This window comes from Chiloscyllium punctatum, chromosome 1 (assembly GCF_047496795.1).
Source record: "Chiloscyllium punctatum isolate Juve2018m chromosome 1, sChiPun1.3, whole genome shotgun sequence".
Lineage (NCBI taxonomy): Eukaryota > Metazoa > Chordata > Chondrichthyes > Orectolobiformes > Hemiscylliidae > Chiloscyllium > Chiloscyllium punctatum.
This window is the reverse complement of record NC_092739.1, coordinates 116,441,636-116,467,548: the sequence shown is the minus strand read 5'-3', so window position 1 is coordinate 116,467,548 and position 25,913 is coordinate 116,441,636. Positions and strand designations below refer to the sequence as shown.

The following is a 25,913-nucleotide window of genomic DNA, read 5'->3' as shown; positions in this document are numbered from 1 at the left end:
CTCTCCCTATTCCTCACCTCACTAGCACGTGGCTCGGGCAGAAAACCAGAGAAAACAACTCTGTTTGTCCTAGCTCTAAACTTCCATCCTAGCCGTCTGAATTTCTGCCTCAAGTCCCCATCTCTCCTCCGACCTATGTCATTGGTGCCAATGTGGACCATGACTTGGGGCTGCTCCCCCTCCCCCCTAAGGATCCCAAAAACACGATCAGAGACATCACGGACCCTGGCACCCGGGAGGCAACACACCAACCGCGAGTCTCTCTCGTCACCACAGAACCTCCTATCTGCCCCCCTAATTATCGAGTCCCCAATGACTACTGCTCTGCTCCTCTTCCCCCTTCCCTTCTGAGCAGCAGGTGCCCCATTGCTTTCCCCTGGTAAGTCATCCCCCCCAACAGTGTCCATAACGGTATACTTATTGTTGAGGGGAATGGCCACAGGAGATCCCTGCACTGCCTGCCGGTTCCCTTTCTGTCCCCTAACTGTCACCCATCTGCCTTTTTCGTTTATTTGGGGAGTGACTACCTCTCTTTAAGTCCTGTCAATAACCCCCTCTGCCTCCCGAATGATCCGAAGTTCATCCAACTCCAGCTCCAGTTCCCTAACACGGTTTTCGAGGAGCTGGAGTTGGGTGCACTTCCCACATTCACCACACTAGTGGTGACCCTTACTTCCCACATTCTGCAGGAGGAACATTCCACTGCCCTAAACTCCATTCCCACTATTCTAACTCCCAAAGTGACTACTGAAAAAAAAGGATTAGGAAATAAACTAGTTACCTTACCTTGTCAACCTGGCTCCCACAATGTTTTTTTTAAGGTTAGAGGAGGAGGATGGATGGGAGACACTACCCGAGTAGTGTCTCGGGTAACGCAACCACGCAAATATAAGCTGTTCTACTTACCCTTCCCAGAAGTCCTTTGCTCGCTCCTCCCTCGCTGGCCTGAAGGTAAGAAGTTTAAATATACTTACCGGCCTCCCCAACAATCACCTCGCACCAACGTCACCATCTCCCGGTTCCCGGTTCCCGCCTCTCACTGCTCTGAAGTGGGAGCATCTCATAAAAGCCTATAAAATTCTAATAGGACTGGACAGGGTAAACACAGGGGGATGATCCCTCTTACTGGAGACTCCAGAACCAGGGGTCAAATTGAAAGATATATGCAATATTGCATTTCGATGAGGAGAAATTTCTTCACCCAGACAGTAGAGAGCCTGTGGAATTCCCTGCAACAGAAAGTGGTTGTGCCCAAAACTTTCCATGTTTCCAGGAAGGAGTTAGATGCAGTTTTTAGGGCTAAAGAAATTAAAGGCTAAAGGGTGAAAGCAGAAACAGGGTTCTGAGTTAGATGATCAAGCATGATTATGTTGAATGGTGCATTTGGCTCAAAGAGCTGAATGGTCTACTCCTGCTCCTGTTTTCGATGTTTCTGTGTTTCATCAACCACAGAGACCAGACTCTCAAAAACTAAATACAGGAGTGTTCTCTACCCATCAGTACCAACAATCAGTGGACCAGTCAATGCATCCAAAATGATAATCATGCCAAGAGAAACATGAAATAGCTTTTGAACAGCCCCAACACCTCCTCCTCAATTCTTCCTCCAGTAATATGCCCCTCTCCATGAGCTGTTGCCTCACAGTTCTCGAATGTTCATAATTCTGCAGTTCCTTGTCCAAATGGTCATCTATTATATGATGGATGATATCACGGTTGAGCCAAGCCCAGTGGTTGCCTAAAGCTGGAATCGCAAGTCAATGATCAAGGATGCAAAGTCTGCCTCCTGTTCCTTCGACTAGCCATTGACACACTATCCTGTTGTTACCAACTGAGAGCAAAGAAGTCAGTTTATTTACCCCAAAAAAAGGGCTCTTCTTTCTCTTAATGCCTCAATATTGCATCACTTGTGTTTTGTTCAAAGGCTTTCAGGGTGTATAATGCCTCTTATTAATGTCTATTAAGTTTATGTAGGTTATTTTCTCATAAATTGCGGTCTTACAATTCCCTGCCAAAATTGTATGTAAATAGCTAACTCCAAGCCGCTTGAAATCTCATCTATTATTGAAATAAGAAGCTGTACTTTTTCAAATAAATCAGCTGTCCTTGGAGGACTTTGAGTGATGTAAGGGGAAGCACTGTCAAGGTCCCTACTTGCTTGTCTATCTCCTGTAGCATTTTGTTTTGGACAGAGACTGACCTTTGGAGGCTAATCATTAGTCGAAGAATTCTCACCCAGCTCAGCAGCATAATTCCAGGTCTGTATGTCCTACTGCTTGGAGCTGTGGTGTCCATTGGAAAGTTCACGGTGGTTGCTCATTATCTTTTACTTACGGTGGCTAAATGCATGAAGAAATGTTGCTGCAAAGAAGGAACAGAAGGAGCTTGAAAATGTGCTTTGTATTTCTTGTACCTGCTTTCCGCTAGTAATTGTACGTCGGTTTCATACAGTTCTAACCACCATGCCTTTTGTTCCACTTATTATGAAGTCACTTTAACCCCAGCAGGTAGATGAGGCAAATTAAGACCTAATCTGCGAAAGAGAAACTGGTGCATACTTAACAGCCATTGAAATATGAACCCTGACAATCCGACACTATGATCCATTCGGTGTGTGATGAGTATAATCAATATTGACCAAAATGCTAACTGTAGAAAGTAAAAGAAACAAAGAAACTTCCTTTGAATTGCTCTTTATACTTCTATTGAAATTGCAGATGTATTTTCTTACTTTCTGTTGAAATAGCTGTAAATATTTGCAGCTGCTCTTTAGTTTCTTGAGATAGATCATGTCACTGGCAAGATCAAAAATTAAGATTGTGCAACGTCAATGCACAATCCAATGGGCTATTCCACAAGGCAGGTCAAGGATCTGGCTGTGTGTAATAAGTCCCAACATTTTTCTTTACTGTTACAAGGGAATCCAGAAAAAAAATGGGACGGCAAATTAAGGCAAGCCGCACATTAACAGCTAGGTGCCTTTTACCTTCATAATAGGATATTGTACTGGCCTTTGGATACCACCCACTATCAGCGGGGAGTTGGGCACCAATCCTTCTCTCCACTTTGAGTCAATTGGCCTATCTAATTATTAGTGGTACAGGATAAACTACCAGAGAATCTGAACAGGAAGAGGCCCTTTTGTTTTCATGACAAGGCATTCCTTATTATATTATAGTATTATCTAGTTAAGCAAAATTCCTATCATCAGGGCAATATCAAATTTATATCCATCAGGACCTTGAGCAAAACTAACTTTCTCAGCTCTCCTGCTCCTCGGATGCTGCCTGACTGGCTGTGCTTTTCCAGCACCACGCCTTTTGACTCTAAATTTCTCCACCCAAAGATAATGCAACATTATCAGGTTGTATGGATCTAATACAACTCTAATGTTAACTCTTTTAAAGCCATTAACTTGCACAATACAAGAGAAGAGAAATTTTAAAAAGTCAGGGAAAGTCAGTCTAAGGGATTACTCAAATATGAACTTAGTCTGATCATACCAAAACCAATAGTGTTGTTACATTATCACTTGACATTTAAAACGTATACCCAGGACTCATTCACAGAGACAGAAGATCAAAAGAAATCTGTCATGGCAAAGTTATGTACCCAAGCCTGCGAGAAATGATAAAATTAATGTGTGAATACTTATTCCAGTTTCACTGCAATTCCAGTGTCATTGTTCTTTTTTTTTGTTTTGCCAATCCTTAAGGAAAAAAAAACTTCCTGTACAACCAGCTAGGTAAAAACTGGACAAGTCATGAAGAGAAAAATCTTTTGGGTTATTGGTATACCTTTAATTTACATTCATACAATGTAACCTTGTAACAGAATACAAGAAAGAAAAGGGTCACTGGATCCAAAATGTTGGCTCTGCTTTCTCTCATTAGATGCTGCCAAACCTGCTGAGTTTCTCCAGCAATTTCTGTTTTTGTTTCAGAATACAAGAAAATGTGTTAATTAACTATCTGACTGGATAGGAAAGATGTTTCTTTCTTCCCAGTCAGTTACTTTTCCAATGGCCATTTGAGAATGCACAAACTAAGACCTGATCCAGCTTGGTAGTAATGCCCCTCACTAGAAAATAGTCTGATGGTGCTGATTGTTTAAATTCACATGACGTATGGCTATTCATCCAGTGAGGTATTGATGCAAATGGAAAATACCTGAAGCACTGAGGAAGAAAACTGAGTAAGGAGAATCCAACTGAAATTATTGCTAATACTATGTCCTCGTATAAGACCATAAGACAAAGGAGCAAAAATAATGCCAATCGGCCCATCAAGTCTGCTCTGCCATTCAATCATGACGGGTCAGTTTTTCAATCCAATTTTCCCACTTTCTCCTCATAACCATTACCAATCTCTTGACAATCAGTCACTTATCTAACTCTATTTTCAATATACTTAATGACCTAGCCTCCATAGCCTTCTGTGGCAATGAATTCCACAGATTCACTACTCTCTGACTAAAGAAGTTTTGCCTTATCTCTGTTCTAAAGGGTCTTCTCTTTACTCTAAGGCTGTGCCCTCAGATCCTCCATTCTCCTGCCAATGGAAACATCTTCCCAACTTCCACTCTGTCCAGGCCGTTCAGTATTCTGTAAGTTTCAATCAGATCCCCCCTTCACCCTTCTAAACTCTATTGGGTATAGTACTAGAGTCCTCATTTATTCCTCTTATGTTAAGCCTTTTGTTTCTGGGATCATTCTCATGAACCTCCTTTGGACCTGCTCCAGGGCCAAATATCCTTCCTGACGTATGGGGCCCAAAATTGCACACGACACTGTAAATGTGGTCTGACCAGAGCCTTCTAAAGCCTCAGAAGTACATCCCTGCTTTTATATTCTAGTTCTCTCGAGATGAATGACAACATTATATTTGCCTTCCTAACGACCTACTCAACCTGCAAGTTTACCTTAAGAGAAACCTGGACTAGGACTCCCAAGTCCCTTTTTTATTTCAGATTTCTGAATTTTCTCCCCATTTAGAAAATAGTTCATGCCTCTATTCTTCCTACCACGGTGCATGACCTCACACTTTTTCACATTGTATTCGATCTGCCACTTCTTTACCCACTCTCCTAACCAGCCCAAATCCTTCTGCAGCCTTCCTGCCTCCTCAATACTACTTGCCGTTCTATCTATCTTTTTCTCATTTACAAACTTAGCCAGAATACCCTCAGTCCCTTCAGCAAGATAATTAATGTATGAAGTGAACAATTGTGTTCCCAATATTGAGCCTTGCGAAACACCACTAGTCACTGATTTTGATCCTGAAGAGGATCCTTTTATCCCCACTCTCTGCCTTCTGCCAGACAGCCAAGCTTCTATCCATGCTGGTCCCTTGCCTATAACACCATTATCCCTTATCTTACTCAGCAGCCTGCTGCCTGGCACCTTATCAAAGGCCTTCTGGAAGTCCAGATAGATAACATCCTTGGCTCTCCTTGACCTAACCTGCTTGATTCCACCTCAAAGAATTCTAGCAAATTTGCCAGGCATGACCTCTCTTTGATGAAACCATGCTGACTTTGCCCAATTTTATCATGCACTTCCAACAAATCAGAAATCTCTTCCTTTGCAATGGACTCTAAATCTTACCAATGACTGAGGTCAGGCTAATCGGCCTGTAACTTCCCATAACTTTTGCCATACTCCCTTTTTAAACAGGGAGGTTACATAAACGATTTTAGAGTCACAAAGTCACAGAGATGTACAGCACAGAAACAGACCATTCAGTCCAACTCATCCATGCCTACTCATCCTAAATTAATATAGTCCCATTTGCCAGAACATGGCCCATATCCCACTAGACCCTTCCTTTTCATATACCCACCTAGATGCCTTTTAAATGTTGTAATTATACCAGCCTCCACCTCTTCCTCTGGCAGCTCATTCCAATCCTCTGGGACCCTCCCTGACTCCAATGATACCTGAAAGATCGCTACGAAAGCCTCCACTACCTCCTCAGCTATCTCCTTCAGAAGTCTAAGGTATCGTCCACCTGGTTCAGGTGATTCATCCACTTTTAGACCTTTCAGTTTTTCTAGGACCTTCTCCTTGGGAATGGCCACCATATTCATGCCCCCCAACTCTCTTGAATTGTTGTGATATTACTCATGTCTTCCAGCATGAAGACTGATGTAAAACACTGACTGTAGTGCTATGTTGTCCAAGGTTTGTGTATTAATAATCACTTATTTTGAGAATGGTCTTTAGAAAGGCTATAAAAATGAAATAGAAGGATTATACTAGAGCTGAAGACCATAAGGACTGCAGATGCTGGAAGTCAGAATCAATAGATGTGAAACTGGAAAAACATAGCAGGTCAAACACCATCACGGGAGCAGCAAAGTCAACATTTCGGGCCAAAACTGAGTCCTGATGAAGGGTCTAGGCCCAAAATGTTGACTTACCTGCTTCTTAGATGTTGTCCAACCTACTGTGTTTTTCCAGCTTCACACTAGAGTACAGGGATAAGCAAAAGTTTCAGGAACATTGAAGCAGTAACTCTATTTTGAGTACTAACCAGCAACAAATTTGAGTGAGTTTATTACTATTGAAAGATTCATGACAAAATGATTTTTCTATTCCTTTGATTCTGATTAGAGCACAAAAACAAGTGAATAAGTGAATATTTTAAGAAAGCAATAAATACAGTACAGTGCATAATTGAGGGCTGAAGGGCCTGTACTGTGTTGTAATGTTTTATGTTAAACCTACAATTCTGTTTTTGATTTAAAAGTGTTACTGAATTAACAAATAGAACATAGAACATAGAACATAGAACAATACAGCACAGAACAGGCCCTTCGGCCCACGATGTTGTGCCGAACTTCTATCCTAGATTAAGCACCCATCCATGTACCTATCCAAATGCCGCTTAAAGGTCGCCAATGAATCTGACTCTACCACTCCCACGGGCAGCGCATTCCATGCCCCCACCACTCTCTGGGTAAAGAACCCACCCCTGACATCTCCCCTATATCTTCCACCCTTCACCTTAAATTTATGTCCCCTTGTAACACTCTGTTGTACCCGGGGAAAAAGTTTCTGACTGTCTACTCTATCTATTCCTCTGATCATCTTATAAACCTCTATCAAGTAAATGTATTATGATGGTTTGTATCTACAATGGTTTTCAAATGTAACAAGACTAACTTTTATTATTTTTGTGTGGTCTTCAGTGGCTAAGCCAGTGTTTATTGCTCATCCCTAATTGCCCTTCCTCTACTATAGAAGAGTAACTGTGGTGTATCTTCATACCCTGGTAGGATGTCATCACCAAAGATTATGGCTCATGACAATGACGGAATGCCAAATTGGGATTTATAATCGATCTCCGGTTCAGACAGGCTGATCTTCATTTCTCTCGTTGTTTAGTTTTCTTTGAGGTTAGCTTAAATGCAGAAAAAAAAGCACAAAAGCAAACAGTGAAAGAGAGGTGGAAGAGAAAGAAAGCCTTTGCAGTTTTCTATTAAATTTATTAAAGTGTCTTCAGACAAAAATACAGCAAATGACTTTGGACACATAAATACTTGACTGTGCTTGCATATCATGAGTCATAGTCACAATACATATTTTAGTTGTACATTACTCGTGGCAAAATATATAAAGACTCAGTAAAAACTAATTTCTCATTAAATTTGCACTTTATATGTGTAAAATGATTAATAATTAATGCTAGGCTTTTCACCATTGTCGGAGATGCAGAAATCAGGCTCAATGATGTTCGTGCAGAAGCTGCTAATTCATTATTATAAAATTGTTACAGTGTTGTTACATTATTTTATTCAATTGCATCTGTTTCATGTACACTTCATTACCATTAATGCAAATTTTGTTGATTGCTTGCCATTCCTTACTACTGTAATTTAACTGAAACAAGCTGCAGGGCATATACACATTAAAAGAGCTCCAGCTGTGGTTAGGGGTATATGCAGTGCTTTTCTTTAAGTATTCTGTCCAATTCTAATTTCCCTGCAGTAACTGGATTTGTGTGGTTGAATTGAGATGAAGAAGAGTATATCTGATAAAGTGACTGTGGGTTCACTTGTGAATCTACATTTTTAAAAATGGGTTTACTCAAATTGGTAGGTAACATAAATAGTTTTGGAGCAGAAAGTTTTTGGTGTGAGATAGCAATTTTATGTGCAGGGTTTGCTCTACCTATTTTTGCATAGATAAAGAATTGAAAATGCATTTTAATTGCAGCAGTTAATTTGGCCAAACTGCGTCACATTCTTGACTTTGAGGATATATTTTTCAAAGATCCAATCATTGCACAGGTCCAAACATCTGGTGCAGAGATAAGCCAATTGCCAATTGTCTAATGCATTATTGTGTAAATCAGCTTCGCTGATTGCTCACTCTTTGGTCTCATCTCACCTTGTGAAATTTGCCTTCTAATATAAAGGAGAGAGAGCGAACTTGAGAATATCAAGATGTACTGTAAAGTAGAAATGTTGAATTAATAGGAATAAAACTAAATCTATGAAAAGTGAAAATGTGAAAATTTCAATTTGCATAGTCAATGCATTGACAACTGTAGCTGCTCAATTCCAAATGTTACAAGATTCAAATTGCAATGAGATACAGGACATTACAAACTGCTTTGACCAACATAACTGCAGTCGATGCCTAATGAGAGGAGGTCTTGCAGCATAATGTTAGCATTTCTGCCTTTCAGCCAGAAACTCCAAGACCTGATGGTTATGGAAAATGCATGTGTAACTTGGCTAAACAAGTTCATTATCAACCTGTAAGTCTTTCCATTACACCAATGGCCAGGACTAAGAGCAGGAGAATCTCATGGTCAGCCCCAACTCTTAAATGTGATACCTCTTAAGCCTCTGTCAATAGGCCAATGACTTGTTCCAGGAAAATCCAACTATGGAAACAGACCAGCATAAAACAGGGAAAGAAACTGCCCAATGATTCATTCAGGTTATCTGTTATCAAGTACGTGAATGACACTGACCAGAAAGATTAAAGTTTATTCCTCAATCCATAAATGTTAGCTGACTTGAAGTGAAACAAGAATAATAGAACAGTGACTTAATTTTGCCTTAACACCTATTTGGGAGTAGGAAAGAGCACTTGGGACAATCCACAACAGTGTACAGTAGAGTCCTATAATTTGTTTAATGACCATGCATGCATGATAACTGAAGGGGGGACATGTTTACATCCTGCTGTGTAGCAGAGCAGTTTAGAAAGAACATTGACTTGCAGCTGTCACAGTATAACAACTCATGCACATGGGCCTCATAGAGGCCCCTATACTCTCAAGGACGGGTAACAAAGGTCAACAGATGCAGGCCTAGATAGCAACACTTACATCAAATGACTAATTTTTTTAAAAAGTCAAGTTGCCTTATATTAACCATTGCCAAAGATCATTGAATAGTTAACATGACATTAAGGTGCCTGAGAGTGTCTTTGGGACAGTATTCAGGTCCTTGAGAAAGGGAGAAATTTGACAGTAATATTCAGTGGCAAAAAAAATATTTGCCTCGGATTTATAAAAAGAGGTTGGGGAAAAACTCTGTTAATGTAAAGTGTGGATCTGTTACTCCTTTACTGCCTTTACAAGTCTATCTGCTTGTGTGGACACTGCTGCCATCTTAAGACAGAATGAAAAAGTGAACCAAGCTCTAACTGAGTTAGCAGAAACTGAATGAGTGGAATACATTTTCCTTTGCAAATGTGAGGTACACAAACACAAGGATTTAAATGAAATCATACCTAATGTAAATTCCAAACAGTAATGTGTGTTTTGGTGTCAAGAAAAAAAATTGCTTTACACTAAAGATGCTTCTGATGAAACTATCTTAAAATATATCAAACAGGCATTATAATGTATTCAGCAATAACATTTTGTTTGTGAATGCTTTTTTTTATAACTGACATATTTATATGGAGAAATCTCTAATTTGTATATATATTTCATATGATTAAACAGAAATGGTCACACCATCTGTGTTTTAAAGTGAATATTTCCCAAAACAAAATGGTAAAGAATGACAGGATAGATATATTTGAGATGCAGGATTTAAATGATATTACTAAATGTAATAGCGTGAACCAGCAAGGATTTGGTAAGCACCTTTAACTTTTGTTCCAGAAGACAGAAAATTGTTTGTGGGCATGCTGAACAAGCAACAGTCAGAGGAGGACGTACGCAGACTATTTGAAGCTTTCGGTAACATTGAGGAATGCACAATCCTTCGAGGGCCTGATGGAAATAGCAAAGGTAAGACAGCAATACTTCAGTGTAAAAAACATGCCTTCTAGCAACTGAACAACTTTCTTACAGCAACAGGGTGTGATTTAAACTAGACCTCAGAATGGTGATGGGTTACTTGATGACGCAGATACATTCTCTTTAGTATTTAACCAATATGTTATTCTCTTTGACCGTGAAAGAATTGTTGTTTCATAAAGCAAAAATATTTAAAAGGCCATTGTTATCTGAGAACAGGGAAATGTTAATGATTAAAATCAAAACAAAAGAGCCATAATCAATCCACAGAGTGGATGAAGATGTTTACCTGACACGAATGAATCATTCTATTTGCCACAGTTGAGTACTTCTCAACCATTTGATGGAATGTGGGTGTACTGTCTTCATTTCCTCTTCCCCTGTGTGTCTCCCAAAGTTGACAAACCTTTCTTGTCCACGATTCCAGAAGCACTTCCATGTTCAATGGATGTTCTTTAATTCCATGCCTTGACAGTGAGCAATCGTATGCTGCTCAACAATACCTGGCATCATGGATTGGGGTTTCCCCATGCTCATGTGTAGATATTTACTGATCAACCTGTTCAGAGATACACCTCTGGAGCAGGTGGAACCTGAACCCAAACCTCCTGGCTCAGAGGTAGGGACACTGTCACCATATCACATGTGTATACTTTCTAGCTGGACAGTAATCACAAGCAGGAACTTTTGCCGATTTTTTTTTCCCCAGTTCTCCGAGGGAAATTGAATTCAGTTTTTCTCAATTTAGTAGAAATCAGGAATGGCTTGCAGTGTACCAATGAGTACAGTAATGTCGGAACATCTGTTGGCTATTCAGTCAATGAGTCAATTCCACAATTCAAATAGATCATAATTCATTTTATCCAGTTTTGACCTATATCCTTAGAGAAAATATAGACTTTTCTCATTGGTTTAATTTCTTTGCATGGCTTACTTGATTCGAGTGTTCATAATTTTGTATCTGGCAGGCAACTGGACTAAAGCTCAAATTAATTTTAATCTAATGGCAACTCTCCATTAAATTGATGACCATATGACCATAAGACAAAAGGTATAGGAGTAGAATTAGGCCATTCAGCCCATCAAGTCTGCTCTGCCAATCAATCCTGGCTAATATTTTTCTCAATCCCAGTTACCTGCCTTTTATATAGTAAATGGAAAAGTCCTGGGGAAAATTGATGTACAGAGAGATCTGGGTGTTCAGGTCCATTTTACCCTGAAGGTGGCAACACAGGTCAGTAGAGTGGTCAAGAAGGCATATGGTATGCTTTCCTTCATCGGAATGGGTATTGAGTACATGAATTGGCAGGTCATGTTACAGTTGTATAAGACTTTGGTTTGGCCACATTTGGAATACTGCATACAGTTCTCATTGCCACATTACCAGAATGATGTGGATGCTTTGGCGAGGGTGCAGAGGAGGTTCATAGGAAGTTGCCTGGTATGGAGTGTGCTAGCTATGAGGAGAGGTTGAGTAGACTGGGATTATTTTCATTGGAAAGAAGGAGGTTGAGGGGGGACCTGATTGAGGCCTACAAAATCATGAGAGATATAGACAGAGTGAATAGCAAGGAACTTTTTTCCCAGAGTAGGGGCTCAATTACTTGGGGTCACGAGTTCAAAGTAAGAGGGGATAAGTTTAGGGGAGATATGTGTGGAAAGATCTCCACACAGAGGGTGTTGGGTGTCTGGAATGTGTTGCCAGCAGATGTGGTAGGGGCAGGAACGATAGCATCATTTCAGATATATCTTGGCAGATACATGAATGGGTGGGGAGCAAAGGGATACAGATCCTGAGAAAATAAACAGTAGGTTTAGATAGAGGATCTGGATCGGCGCAGGCTTGTAGGGCTGAAGGGCCTTTTCCTGTGCTGTAATGTTCTTTGTTCTTTTCCCATAATCCTTGACTCCCTTACCAATTAAAAATCTATCTATCTCAGTCTTAAGTACACTCAATGATTAACTGCACTCTGGCTAAAGAAATTCCCCATCATCTCAGTATTAAAGGGTTGTCCCTTCAGTCTGAGGCTGTGCCCTTGGGTCCTAATGGAAATATCTTCTCCATATCCACTCTTTCCAAGCCTCTCAGTATTCTGTAAGTTTCAATCAGAATCAGATGAGCTTTTGGGAAGAGGGATTGGAGGCAGCGATATGTTGTAAGAAGTCGTCTCTGTAGTAAATTGCATAAATTTGGCTTTAAAGAAAATACATTCTGCAAACATGAAATAACTCCATAAGGGCCAGTATTCCATCACCAAGTCACCCCTTATTTACACATGTATAGGACTTGGCACTGGTCTGGCTTCGTCAGAGCCAGCTCTCAGAGTGAACAGAACCGCTGACACTCCTGTTTAAATCTGTCAGCCAGGGGTCCCCGATTGGACCAGGTTAACAACCCCAATCAGGGAACTCATATTCTATGAGTCCACCTGGCTGACCTTGCTACAATCACGATGACATGGAAGCAGACCTGTTGGTCCAACTTGTCCATATTGACCACATTTCCAAAACTAAACTGTTCCCACTTGTCTGTTTTGTGGCCCATATCCCTCTAAACCTTTCTTTAGACCTTAAGGGTGTCTAAATGTCTTTTAAATGTGACTGTACATGAATCTACTGCTTCTTTTGGCAGTTCCTGCCACATACAAACCATCTTCTGTGTGAAAAAGTTGACTCTTAGGTCCCTTTTAAATCTTTCCCCTCTCACCTTAAAAATATGCTCCCTGGTTTTGAACTCACCCACTCCAGGGAAAAGGCCTTTGCTATTCACCTTATTAATGCTCTCATGATTTTATAAACCTATAAGGTCACCCGTCAACCTCCTATCAGTACTTCAAAGTGGCCTCACTGATATATAATCTCCCCTACTCGACATTTGGACCAATGAAGGCAAGCATGTTAAAATGCTTTCGCCATGCCACTAGCTCTGTAAGCCCTGCCTTTGCTTGTTTTACCAAAATGCAATACCTTGCATTTATCCAAACAATGTCAATGAAATGCTGTATAATCTAGTTGATTATAAGAATGAGAATACTAAGAGCCAGCAGCAATATCTTATATGTTCAATTATATATGTATGTACAAACATACATACAAATAGAAGCAGCTGTAAGCCATTCAGCCCCTCACGTCTACTCTAGCATTCCGTAAGATCTCGGCTGATCTGATCCCAGTCAAGATTAGAGAGGTGCTGGAAAAGCACAGCAGGTCAGACAGCATCAGAGGAGCAGGAAAATCAATGTTTCGGGCAAAAGGTCTTGATCAGGAAGGGCTTTCCTGATGAAGGCCTTTTACCCGAAAAGTCAATTTTCCTGCTCCTCGGATGCTGCCTGACCTGCTGTGCTTTTCCAGCAGCACTCTAATCTTGACTCTGATCTCCAGCATCTGCAGTCCTCACTTTCACCCGCCTGACTGTGGTTCCCAATTCTACCTTCCTACTTATCCTTGATCAGGTATGATTGCTCAAGTTACATTTTTATGATTTATTATATCACCTGCAGCTTATCAATGTGTTATTGCCTTGGAACTCCATCAGTTATTAGTTTGAAAAAAACAAGTAAGGCACAGCAACACAAAACTGAAGTCATATTGCACATCTGATCATCGGAAAAAGAAGGATAAAGCGGGAGAGAAGGAAGAAGATAGGAAAGAAGCAGAGGTACAAAACGAAAAGATGAGAGAGAAAACAAGATTGTCTATGAACTGACTTAATAAAATTGCTAGCATGCTATTAGCATCGTGTTCAGAGGAATGAAGTATTTACTTCAGAACATCATAATGATTGGCTAATTGGGACGCAGCACTCCATTACTTGATAGAACGATTCATGACAATGAGGTTATCCAAAAGTTCTAAAAAAAGGCAGAGAATAAAGCTGAAGAAAAATAATTGTTAACACTAATTAATGTCAATGCATAATTTTGCTGCAGAAATTATGATACTTAATTGCGTATCATTTATTCTTTCATGAGTTTTAGGTGTCATTGGCAAGGCTAGCATTTGTTGCCCATCATTTGAGTGGCTTACAAGGCCATTTCAGAGGGCAGTCAAGAGTCAATCATATTGCAGTGAATCTGGAGACAGGTGTAGGCTGGATCTAGTAAGGATTAAGAGCAAAATACTGTAGATGCTTGAATCTGAAACCAGACACAGACACTACTGGAGAAAGTTTGGTAGAAGATTTGTAGCTCGGGTGCTCGTTGTTGTGGTTCTGTTCGCCGAGCTGGGAATTTGTGTTGCAGACGTTTCGTCCCCTGTCTAGGTGACATCCTCAGTGCTTGGGAGCCGCCTGTGAAGCGCTTCTGTGCTGTTTTCTCCGGTATTTATAGTGGCCTGTCTCTGCCGCTTCCGGTTGTCAGTTCGAGCTGTCCGCTGTAGTATCCGGTATATTGGGTCCAGGTCGATGTGTTTGTTGATAGAGTCTGTGGATGAGTGCCATGCCTCTAGGAATTCCTTGGCTGTTCTCTGTTTGGCTTGCCCTATAATGGTAGTGTTGTCCCAGTCGAATTCATGTTGCTTGTCGTTTGTGTGTGTGGCTACTAAGGATAGCTGGTCGTGTCGTTTCGTGGCTAGTTGGTGTTTGTGTATACGGATCGTTAACTGTCTTCCTGTTTGTCATGAGCAAAACTAATGTAGTGTACAAAATCCCATGCAAGGACTGCAGAAAACACTACATCGGACAAACAGGAAGACAGTTAACGATCCGTATACACGAACACCAACTAGCCACGAAACGACACGACCAGCTATCCTTAGTAGCCACACACACAAACGACAAGCAACATGAATTCGACTGGGACAACACTACCATTATAGGGCAAGCCAAACAGAGAACAGCCAAGGAATTCCTAGAGGCATGGCACTCATCCACAGACTCTATCAACAAACACATCGACCTGGACCCAATATACCGGCCACTACAGTGGACAGCTCGAACCGACAACTGGAAGCGGCAGAGACAGGCCACTATAAATGCCGGAGGAAACAGCACAGAAGCGCTTCACAGGAGGCTCCCAAGCACTGAGGATGTCACCTAGACAGGGGACGAAACGTTTGCAAGACAAATTCCCAGCTCGGCGAACAGAACCACAACAACTACTGGAGAAACTCAATAGGTCTGGCAGCAACTGTGGAGACTAGAAGCAGAGTTAACACTTCTCAAGTCCAGTATGACCCTTCGTCAGAATGGGACCTTGTTCTGAAGACGTGTCACACCAGAAGCAAAACATTAACTCTGTTTCTCTCTCCCCGGATGCTAAAAACGATGGGAGATTTCTTTCCCTAGTTAGGGAAGCAAAGGGTTGATTTTTTTCTCAATTGACATTGCTTTCATGGCCACCATGCTGAGACAAGCTGTCAATTCCAGATATGTTAATTGACTGTAAACTCCACCAGCTGCTCTGGTAGGATTTGATCCCAATGTCCAGAGTGTTAGCCTCTGGTTTGCTGAGCCAGAGATTACCACTGTTATACTTTCTCCACAGAGGCATTACATCTTACATACAGTTATTATTTTGAAGGTTTATTTAGTTTAAACTGGTAAGCAATATCACTTTTGAGTAACCTTAAAGTTTTTTTTAAATATTTTGGTCAAGTGTATTTTCAAATTAGTGCACTTATACTTATGGAGGGGTGTGTTTGAATTTAATATGAATGCCCATTCTCTGGTGGCTGTTAAAAGACAGACATTATGTAGGGATTTGACAGCCACAGCTTAATCTATTGTGGAACTGAACCCATTATCCGATATACCTCTGAAAAATGGCAGTCTCAGTCTAGAGTCCATTTCCTTAGGGAGCTTTCTGTAGATTTAAGGGTCAAAATAAGCAAATTGATTTTTTTATTTTGTATTAATGATAGAAGACTGAGTGAAAAAAAAGATAATGCTGATTGGAGATTAACCAGTCTGAGAACAACTCAGATCTCATCAATGTCACTCACATTATTCTTGATGTAGTCAGGTAGATTTTCAACTTGGAAAACAAGCACAGGATAAGCATTTTGTGAAGATAATCAGATAGTTTTGATAATGACAGAAGATTCATAATGCCCATGTGACAATCTACTCAAGTCCATCAGGAAGCCACAAGAGACAGCTTACTTTAAGAGTTGTGTATAACCAATCACGATTCGAGCAATATCTGAATTATTAAGCAATGACCACAGCACAAGCTGATTTTGGAATTAATGTGACTACATAGTCTCACCCTTCGTACAATTTTAGCCAAGTTTCAAGTTATTTAGAAGGGCCAAGCTCTCAAAAACAAATCTGTCAATGGGGGAATCTTTGAAGAAATCTTACACAGAGATTGCAGGATGAATACTTATCTAAATGCTCAGGTAAAGCAAGCAAATGTACACTAGCATGGATTAATAGAAAAATTGACAGAAAGATAAAGAAAGATACACCATTCTGGGAGATAGAAGCATGATCATGACCACATGGCAATGGCAGCACGGTGGCTCAGTTGTTAGCACTGCTGCCTCACAGCACTCGGGACCTGAGTTCGAATGTACCCTCAAGTGACTGACTATATATAGAGTTTGCACATTCTCCCCATATCTGCACAAGTTTCTTCCAGATGCTCCGGCTTCCTCCTACCACCCAAAGATGTGCAGGTTAGGTGGAGTGGCCATGCTAAATTGCTCATAGTGTCCAGGGATGTGTAGGTTAAGTGGATTAGCCATGGGATAGGCAGGGTTACAGGGATAGGGGAGAGGGATGGGTCTGGGTGAGATGCTTTTCGGAGGGTTAGTGTGGACTCAGTGGGCCAAATGGCTGCTGCCACACTGCAGAGGTTCCATGATTCATTTGATTATTCAGAAGCAGATCATAAAAAGAGGGAGAATACTAAGACAGAGTTAGAAATCAACATAATGTTACATCTAAAGTATGATACCAAAATAATTTTCCAATACCTTAAACAGCAAAGCTACATTTAGACCTGAAATGAATCCCTTCAAGGACTGAAATATGCTAATTAGATGTTACCAGTTTGCACCAGGGAGCACCTTACCAAGATACTATTCAACATTAAAAGCCTTTATGCTGTAGCTTCAAGTCTCACCTACCCCAGAGCTGTGTCTGAATGTGGGGCAGTGGTAGTGTTACTACCTCTGGGGCCAAGTCTCTCAAGTCCCACCTGAGTTCATAACATCACTGAAGAGGTTGATTGAAAAAAAACTAGAAGTTGCACTGGAAAGCCAATTGACTCATTGCTCACCATGTGCAAAATAGTATCAGTTGGCCAAAAAACAACATCAAATTCTGAATTACCAAACCAGTTGAAGACTTCAAAGAATAAGGTAAAGCTCAACAATTCTTTAATCATTTATGACATATGATGAAACGAGAGATGCTATCGAGCAAAATAATGAGGCTGAACTCCAGCATCAGCAAGATAAACTATTTGGAACAAACAGGCGAGATGGAGAACTGCGTTCTGATCAGGCAATTCAGGCACATAAAACAGACAAGACCATGCGCAAAATATTTTCAGGTTTGCTCAAGCACTCAATTAGAAGGACACTCTTTCCAAGTAATGAAGGATAATTTTAAAACAAGTACCTAATTAACAGCAAGATAGATTTGCTGAAAGAGTGATGGAGGACAAGATATTTATTAATTAATTTAAAATGTTGATTTAGTATTCTGAAAGAATGAGAACCATAATACCATCGAGCCTTCCTCATTTGAATCAATCTTCTGGTCCACAGATAAGTACATGGAAAATAGAAAGGTCAAAATAATGAATCATACTCCTTTGTCTGAGATAAGAAGATTCCTGATGAAGGGCTTTTGCCCGAAGTGTCGATTTTCCTGCTCCTCGGATGCTGCCTGACCTGCTGTGCTTTTCCAGCACTACTTTAATCTAGACTCTGATTTTCAGCATCTGCAGTACCCACTTCTGTCTTGAGATGAGAGGATGTCTGGCATTCATTGTACTTTTAAAGCCTTTTGTTTTTTCTTTGATTTTGTTTTTGGTGCTATTTTGCCCTTTAGAATTGGTTTAGCTTGAAAAGCAGAATAAAGACAGATAGTCTCCCTCATGCTTGTTAATTTTCATGTGGAACTTTGCTCTTTCAAATTGCAAAACAAAAATGCCATATTATATTCCTTCAAGTGGTGCAGCTGCAACGGACAAACTCAGAGCACCAATGCAAGCTAGTTAGGCAAAACTCTAGTTTTCTAATTTTCTGTCTGAAAGTGAATGATGTAACTGCTGGAGCCTTGAGTCTGTCAGCACAGCATTGTTGTACTGCTAGACACAGTGAGTACTGGAAAATCTCAAAGCATAGCTAAGGAAACTCTCCCAGAATTTTGTATTAGTCCACTGCTATGGTTTCAGCAGGTCCTTGTGGTGTAGGTGTAACAAGTTAGTTTAAGGCTTTAATCAGTTTACTGCCCATCATCTTGATCAATGCAAGTAATCTCAAGATAGCTCCCATTTCGAAATAAACCTGTTAGACTATAACCTGGTGTTGTGTGATTTTTAACTTTGTCCACCCATTACCTCTGTCAGCTTCAAAGGACCCTCTTGTAATAAAAAATGCTGGTAATTATCCCAAAGCCAGTTAGTTGCAACGTCTCTCGTATCTAATATCATGTTGGATAATCATTGCTCCATTCAGTTCTAGAATAGAATATGACTCAGTGGGCCGGATATTACATGCCCCTTTGGGTGTTGTTTCAGCAGGGATGGCAAGTTAAATTAAATGAGTGCCCTGTCGGTTATCTTCACACCTACTCCCAGCCCCACAACACAGATGTTATGGGCAAGCTTTGGGAATTGGCAGCTCATTTTTTTTTAGCAAGTTTTCAAAAGTGCAGGAAGAAAGGGGTTACTCCAGGTTTAAAATCTAACATGTACACGAAGGTCAGATAGCTTTGTCTGTAAGGTTGATCAAAATGTAATCCAGCAGACCAAGTGCTGAAGAGTTACCAGGGACAAAAACAACAAGTGGCAATCGTAGAAGATTCATTGGTGTATGACCACAGAATGGGTATACCAAAGTTGATGCATAGAGAAATCCTTCAGAAACTTCACATGAGACATCTAAGTAACACAAATGTAGGTGAAGAGCACAGCTACGAGTGTGGTGACAAGGTATATCAAAGGACATACAGGATTACATTTTGTCAATCAATCATAAGACATGTACAGCCAGAGTTAATCAAGATTTTTAGAAAGGTGATGTGAGAGGTGAATAATTTGTTCAATTTTAGAACAAATATATATTTGCTCCTCGTTGATTATTCTTCAAGATGGATAAAGGTGGCAAGATTTAATTAATCACAGCAGACTCATTGATCAGAACACTGATACATAGTATTGTATTATTGAATTAGGATTTTGGGAAATTCACCTCAGAGACAGGACTCAACCAGGTGACAAGTTCTGCACTTTATTCTTAGATGAATGGAGAGACAAAAAAAGAAGTCATGACTGTGAAGTCACTGATACATATGAGTCCAGACTGGCAGATAGCACTACTCTGTTACAGAACAATACCATTGAATAATGTGTACTCGCCAGTGGAATTGTTGATTGGGAGGAAGTTAAGAACAGGCAAACCAGTTTTGGATTACAACCACAAGCTAAACATGACGTCCCAAGACCACGAGAATGTCAAAGAACTAGAGAAAAAGCAGGTATCAGAAGCAACGTTTGTACAACTCTAGACACAGGACAAAACTGTGTCAACCTTATAGCCAAGACAGAAATTCTAGTTAAGGTGCAGGGAGTCAAAAGCTGTAGACATCAGACAAGCAGATTGACTGATGCCTTAATTTGAGTTAAGAAATGAGGCTGAGTATGATTATCACAGGACATGGGATGGCCAAACTTATACTGCATCAGATGGTGAACAAAGAGGCACAACTATTCCAAACACAATATAACCCCTCTACATTGGGGAGACAGGACGCTAACTCACAGAATGCTTCAGGGAAGATCTCTGGGACACACGCACCAAGCAATCTCACTACAGCCCTGTGGCTGACCACTTCAACTCCCCCTCCCACTCCACTAAGGACATGCAAGTCCTGGGCCTCTCCCATCACCAAATCCAAGCCACCCAAAGACTGGAGGAAGAACACCTCATCTTCCGCTTTGGGACCCTTCAACCACAAGGCATCAACATTGACTTCATCAGTTTCCTTATCTTCCCTCCTTTACCTCATCCCAGATCCAAACCTCCAACTCAGCCCCGCCTTCTTGATCTGTTCCTATTGGATGTTTTATTGTGCAGTGCTGCTGTTTAAATGTAAATATGGCTGTTGTTTGCTGAGACGGTTGAGGTGAATTTACTACAGCATTAAGCATCTCGTTCAACAAGATGCAACTTTTTTAAAGCAGTTTTGCAATGTCTGGAGAAACCTGGAATCATGGAAAACAGCTTCTGAATTTCCAAAATCTGCTGCTTATCTCTGGATTGCCAAAGCTGCTGTGAGTTTCAGTGAAATGAAGAATATCAGTGCTGACAGCTTCATCATCATTCCCTCTACAAAGTCTAGGCACGATCCACGCTGTAGATGACCAAAGCAATTTATCAATAGGTTTTAGAAGTATCCAGAAGGAGGAAAGAGAAATAGTGAGATGAAGAGGTTTTGGCAGGCACCTCCCCAGTTAGGGCCTTGCCAGATAAAGGCGCGGTGAATGGTGAAGCAACTTAAATTGGGAACACCCCAAGAGGTCAGAATTAGAAAAGCACAGATATCTTAAAGGTTTGAGTCCTGACAACTTTTGCATTGAATAGTTCTCCAAATTAATATCTTAGCTACCACTCCCTCAATAATGTATCAGCACCACTTCTCTTTAATTACATATTAATTACATTTAGTTTGATGCTTGGAATGGACTTTAATTGGAAATGCACTGGTGTTCCTACAAATACAAATGACAGGAGTTGTGTGGTTGTGTTTAGGAGAAATGTTTATCTTGACAAATAAAAGCTTATAATCTGGAGGAAATTGCAGAGCTAAAAAAGGGGAGTGATTGAAAGAAAGGGTAAAAATTTTAAAATCAAGCCATTACTGAGCAGGAGTTAATGGGGTGAACACAGGAACAAAGCGTAAAGTAGACTTGGTAAAAGTTACCAAGCTGAGTTTTAGATAAGCTTAAGTTTACGCAGTGTTGAATGTAGGAGGCCGATCAAATGCTTTGGTATAAACAAGGGCAGAAGTAATAAAGGCATGGATAAAGGGTTCAGCAGAAGGTAACCAAGTATGAGCAGGAGAATATATAGGAGATAGTGATCAGAGCATTGTAAAGTTTAGGATGATGATTTTAAAAAAAGGGTAATAAACAATAATCTGAAAAAAGCCTGGCGGCCAACATAAAGAGATCAGTACATTTATAGTAAAGGTAAAGTCACCACAGTCTGACTGGATCAACAAGCTGCTCTCTCATTAGAGACAGAGAAAAAGAGAGAGAGAGAACAGGTATGGTTAAACCTGAGGGTCACCACGCCTCAGGTAACGGGAGAGGTTGAGAAGGACAGTCCTCATGGTAACCTTAGCCAGTGTAGGAACTGAACCCACACTGTGGGCATCACTATGTACTATAAACCAACTGTCCAGCCAACTGAGTTAACCAGCCCCTTATTGAAAGAAAAAGGATGCTAAAAGAAAGAGTAGGATAAAATAGGGATTGTAAAAAGGCAGTAAGTTGGCTAGTTGTTGAACAAATACATTGCATTTGTATTCAATAAAGAGGGAGATATAGTGACAGGGGAAGAAGCTAAGGCACATAATGAGGTTGGGTTTGATATTGATAAGGAGGAAGTTTAAAGTTGACAAAGGACTGGGACCAGATAGCATGCATCCAAGGATATTAAAGATCGCAGGGGCCCTGACTATAATCTATGGCTCTAATCTTCCCTTGAATTGGGGAGGATGCCATAGAGCAAGAGAATTGCAGACTTTACACCATTGTTCAAAAAAGGTTGTGAGGATGAGCCCAGCAATTACAGACCAATCAATTTTGCTTCAATGATCAGCTTTCAATTCCTGAAACAATTATTTGGGATAGAGCTGGGCATCAAAAGAAAAAAATGTGGAATTCTGTTGATTTCAAAATGTTGATTTAGAAGCGTTAAAATGGATCTCTACAGGGGAAATGATATGTAACTAACTTGCTGGAGTTTTTGAAGAGGTAACAGTAAGGGTTAGTGAGGGTTATGCTGTTAATGTGGTGTTGATGGATTTCCAGAAACCATTTGAATGCATGCCACATTTGTGAGGAATATCATAACTCACAAATAAAAGAGACTGCAGCAACATGGAAATTAAAATGGCTGAATGATAGGAAACAGAGGGTAAAGGTCAATCAATATTGTTTGGGTTAGAGGAAGGTCTAGAACAAGGAATAAAGAACAACACAGCACAGGAACAGGCCCTGCGGCCCTCCAAGCCTGTGCTGCCATGTTCTGCCCTCCATATTAAAATTGTCTTCAATTGCATAATCTTTATCCCTCTATTCCCTTGCTATTCATGTACACATTCAGGTGCTCCTTGAATGCTGCTATAGTCTCTGCTTCCACCACCTCCTCTGGCAGTGTATTCCAGGCACTCACTACCCTTTGTGTGAAAAACTTGCCTCGCACATCTCTTTTAAACCTCCTACCCCCGTGCCTTGAACTGGTGTCCCCCAGTAATTGACCCCTCCAACCCTTGGAAAAAGTCTCACACTTTCCGCGCCATTCACAATCTTATGAACTTAGATTAGATTACTTACAGTGTGGAAACAGGCCCTTCGGCCCAACAAGTCCACACCGCCCCGCCGAAGCGTACCCACCCATACCCCTACATCTACATCAACCCCTTACCTAACACTACAGACAATTTAGCATGGCCAATTCACCTGACCTGCACATCTTTGGACTGTGGGAGGAAACCGGAGCACCCGGAGGAAACCCACGCAGACACAGGGAGAACGTGCAAACTCCACACAGTCAGTCGCCTGAGGCGGGAATTGAACCCGGGTCTCCGGCGCTGTGAGGCAGCAGTGCTAACCACTGTGCCACCGTGCCGCCCTGTCAGGTCACCCCTGAACATCCTATATTCCACTGAAAACAAACCCAACCTTTCTTCACAGCTAAAATCCACATACCAGGCAACATCCTGGTAAACCATAGAACAATACAGCACAGCACAGAACAGACCCTTCGGCCCACGATGTTGTGCCGAACATTTGTCCTAGCAAATCAAACCTTTTCGATACCCTGGATGCTTTGGACAGGATAGTCCTTCTGGTAGTGTGGTGACCAGAGCTGTACACAATATTCCAGGTGTAGCCTAATTAAAGTTCTATAAAGCTGCAAAATAACTTGTCTATCCGTATATTCAATGACCCTTCCAATGTTCACTGAGGAGAGGAACATGATGAATCTTGAGATTAGAGATAGAAGTTTGATTAGTCTGGATCATGTTAGCATAAGTAGGGAAGATGTGTTGGATATCCTAGAGGTTATTAAGGTGGACAAATCCCCAGGACTGGATTGGATCGACCCCAGGTTGTTGAGGGAGGCGAGAGAGGAAATAGCTGGGGCCCTGACAGATGTCTTTGTGGCATCCTTAAACACATAGAACATAGAACATAGAACAATACAGCACAGAACAGGCCCTTCGGCCCACGATGTTGTGCCGAACTTCTATCCTAGATTAAGCACCCATCCATGTACCTATCCAAATGCCGCTTAAAGGTCACCAATGATTCTGACTCTACCACTCCCACAGGCAGCGCATTCCATGCCCCCACCACTCTCTGGGTAAAGAACCCACCCCTGACATCTCCCCTATACCTTCCACCCTTCACCTTAAATTTATTCCCCCTTGTAACACTCTGTTGTACCCGGGGAAAAAGTTTCTGACTGTCTACTCTATCTATTCCTCTGATCATCTTATAAACCTCTATCAAGTCACCCCTCATCCTTCGCCGTTCCAACAAGAAAAGGCCGAGAACTCTCAACCTATCCTCATACGACCTACTCTCCATTCCAGGCAACATCCTGGTAAATCTTCTCTGCACCCTCTCCAAAGCTTCCACATCTTTCCTAAAGTGAGGCGACCAGAACTGCACACAGTACTCCAACTGTGGCCTAACCAAAGTGCTGTACAGCTGCAACATCACTTCACGACTCTTGAATTCAATCCCTCTGCTAATGAACGATAATACTCCATAGGCCTTCTTACAAACTCTATCCACCTGAGTGGCAACCTTCAAAGATCTATGTACATAGACCCCAAGATCCCTCTGTTCCTCCACCTGACCAAGAACCCTACCATTAACCCTGTATTCCGCATTCTTATTTGTTCTTCCAAAATGGACAACCTCACACTTGGCAGGGTTGAACTCCATCTGCCACTCCTCAGCCCAGCTCTGCATCATATCTAAGTCCCTCTGCAGCCGACAACAGCCCTCCTCACTGTCCACAACTCCACCTATCTTTGTATCATCTGCAAATTTACTGACCCACCCTTCGACTCCCTCATCTATGTGAGGTGCCAGAGGGTTGCTCATGTTGTCCCCCTGTACAAGAAGGGTAGTAGGGATATTCCGAGTAACTACAGACCAGTGAGCCTGACGTCAGTGGTGGGGAAGTTGCTGGAGAAGGTACTGAGGGATAGGATCTATTTATATTTAGAAAAGAGTAAGCTTATCAGGGATAGGCAATATGGTTTTGTGTGGGGGAGATCATGTCTTACCAATTTGATAGACTTCTTCGAGGAAGTGACCAAGTTGTTGGATGAAGCTGTTGATGTCATATACATGGACTTTAGTAAGGCATTTGATAAGGTTCCCTATTGTAGACTAATGGAGAAAGTGAAGTCACATGGTGTGCAGGGTGTTCTAACTAGGTGGATAAATAACTGGTTGAGCAGCAGGAGACAGAGAGTAGTAGTTGAAGGGAGTTTCTCGAATGGAGAAAGGTGACCAGTGATGTTCCACAGGTGTCAGAATTGGGGCCACTGTTGTTTATAATATACATAAATGATCTAGAAGAGGGCACTGTTGGTATGATCAGCAAGTTTGCAGATTGGTGGAGTAGCAGAAAGCATAAGGGACTGTCAGAGAATACAGGAGGATATAGATAGACTGGAGAGTTGGGTGGAAAAGTGGCAGATGGCTTTCAGTCCAGACAAATGTGAGGTGATGCATTTAGGCAAGACTAATTCTAGAGTGAGTTATACAATGAATGGAAGAGCCTTGGGAAAAGTTGATGGGCAGAGAGATCTGGCAGTGCAGGTCCATTGTACCCTGAAGGTTGCTGCACAGGTGGATAGAGTGGTCAAGAAGGCATATAGTATGCTTGCCTCCATTGGACGGGGTATTGAGTATAAAAGCTGGCAAGTCATGTTAAAATTGTACAAGACATTGGTTCGGCCGCATTTAGAATATTGTGTACAGTTCTGGTCGCCCCATTACCAAAAGGATGTGGACACTTTGGAGAGGGTGCAGAGAAGGTTTACAAGGATGTTGCCTGGTATGGAAGGTGCTAGCTATGAAGAGAGGTTGAATAGGTTAGGTTTATTTTCACTAGAAGAAAGGAGATTGAGGGGGGACCTGATTGAGGTTTACAAAATCATGAAGGGTATAGACAGACAAGCCTTTTCCCAGCGTGAAGGATTCAATAACGAGAGGT

General features: G+C 41.3%; 1 protein-coding gene across 14 annotated transcripts in view; it reads left to right on the top strand.

Moving 5' to 3' along the window:
• celf4 (CUGBP, Elav-like family member 4) overlaps positions 1-25,913 on the top strand; it is a 1,199,286-nt gene that overhangs the window by 838,581 nt on the left and 334,792 nt on the right. For 9 of the 14 annotated variants that reach the window (XR_011960940.1, XR_011960939.1, XM_072573078.1 and 6 more), the window contains exon 4: positions 10,131-10,259. Coding sequence is in view for 12 of the 14 variants with exons in the window: in XM_072573078.1 (XP_072429179.1) it covers positions 10,131-10,259 (129 nt within the window). In the remaining 2 variants the exon portion in view is untranslated. The remainder of the gene's footprint in view (positions 1-10,130; positions 10,260-25,913) is intronic. The other 5 variants (XM_072573094.1, XM_072573061.1, XM_072573086.1 and 2 more) reach the window with 1 other exon arrangement.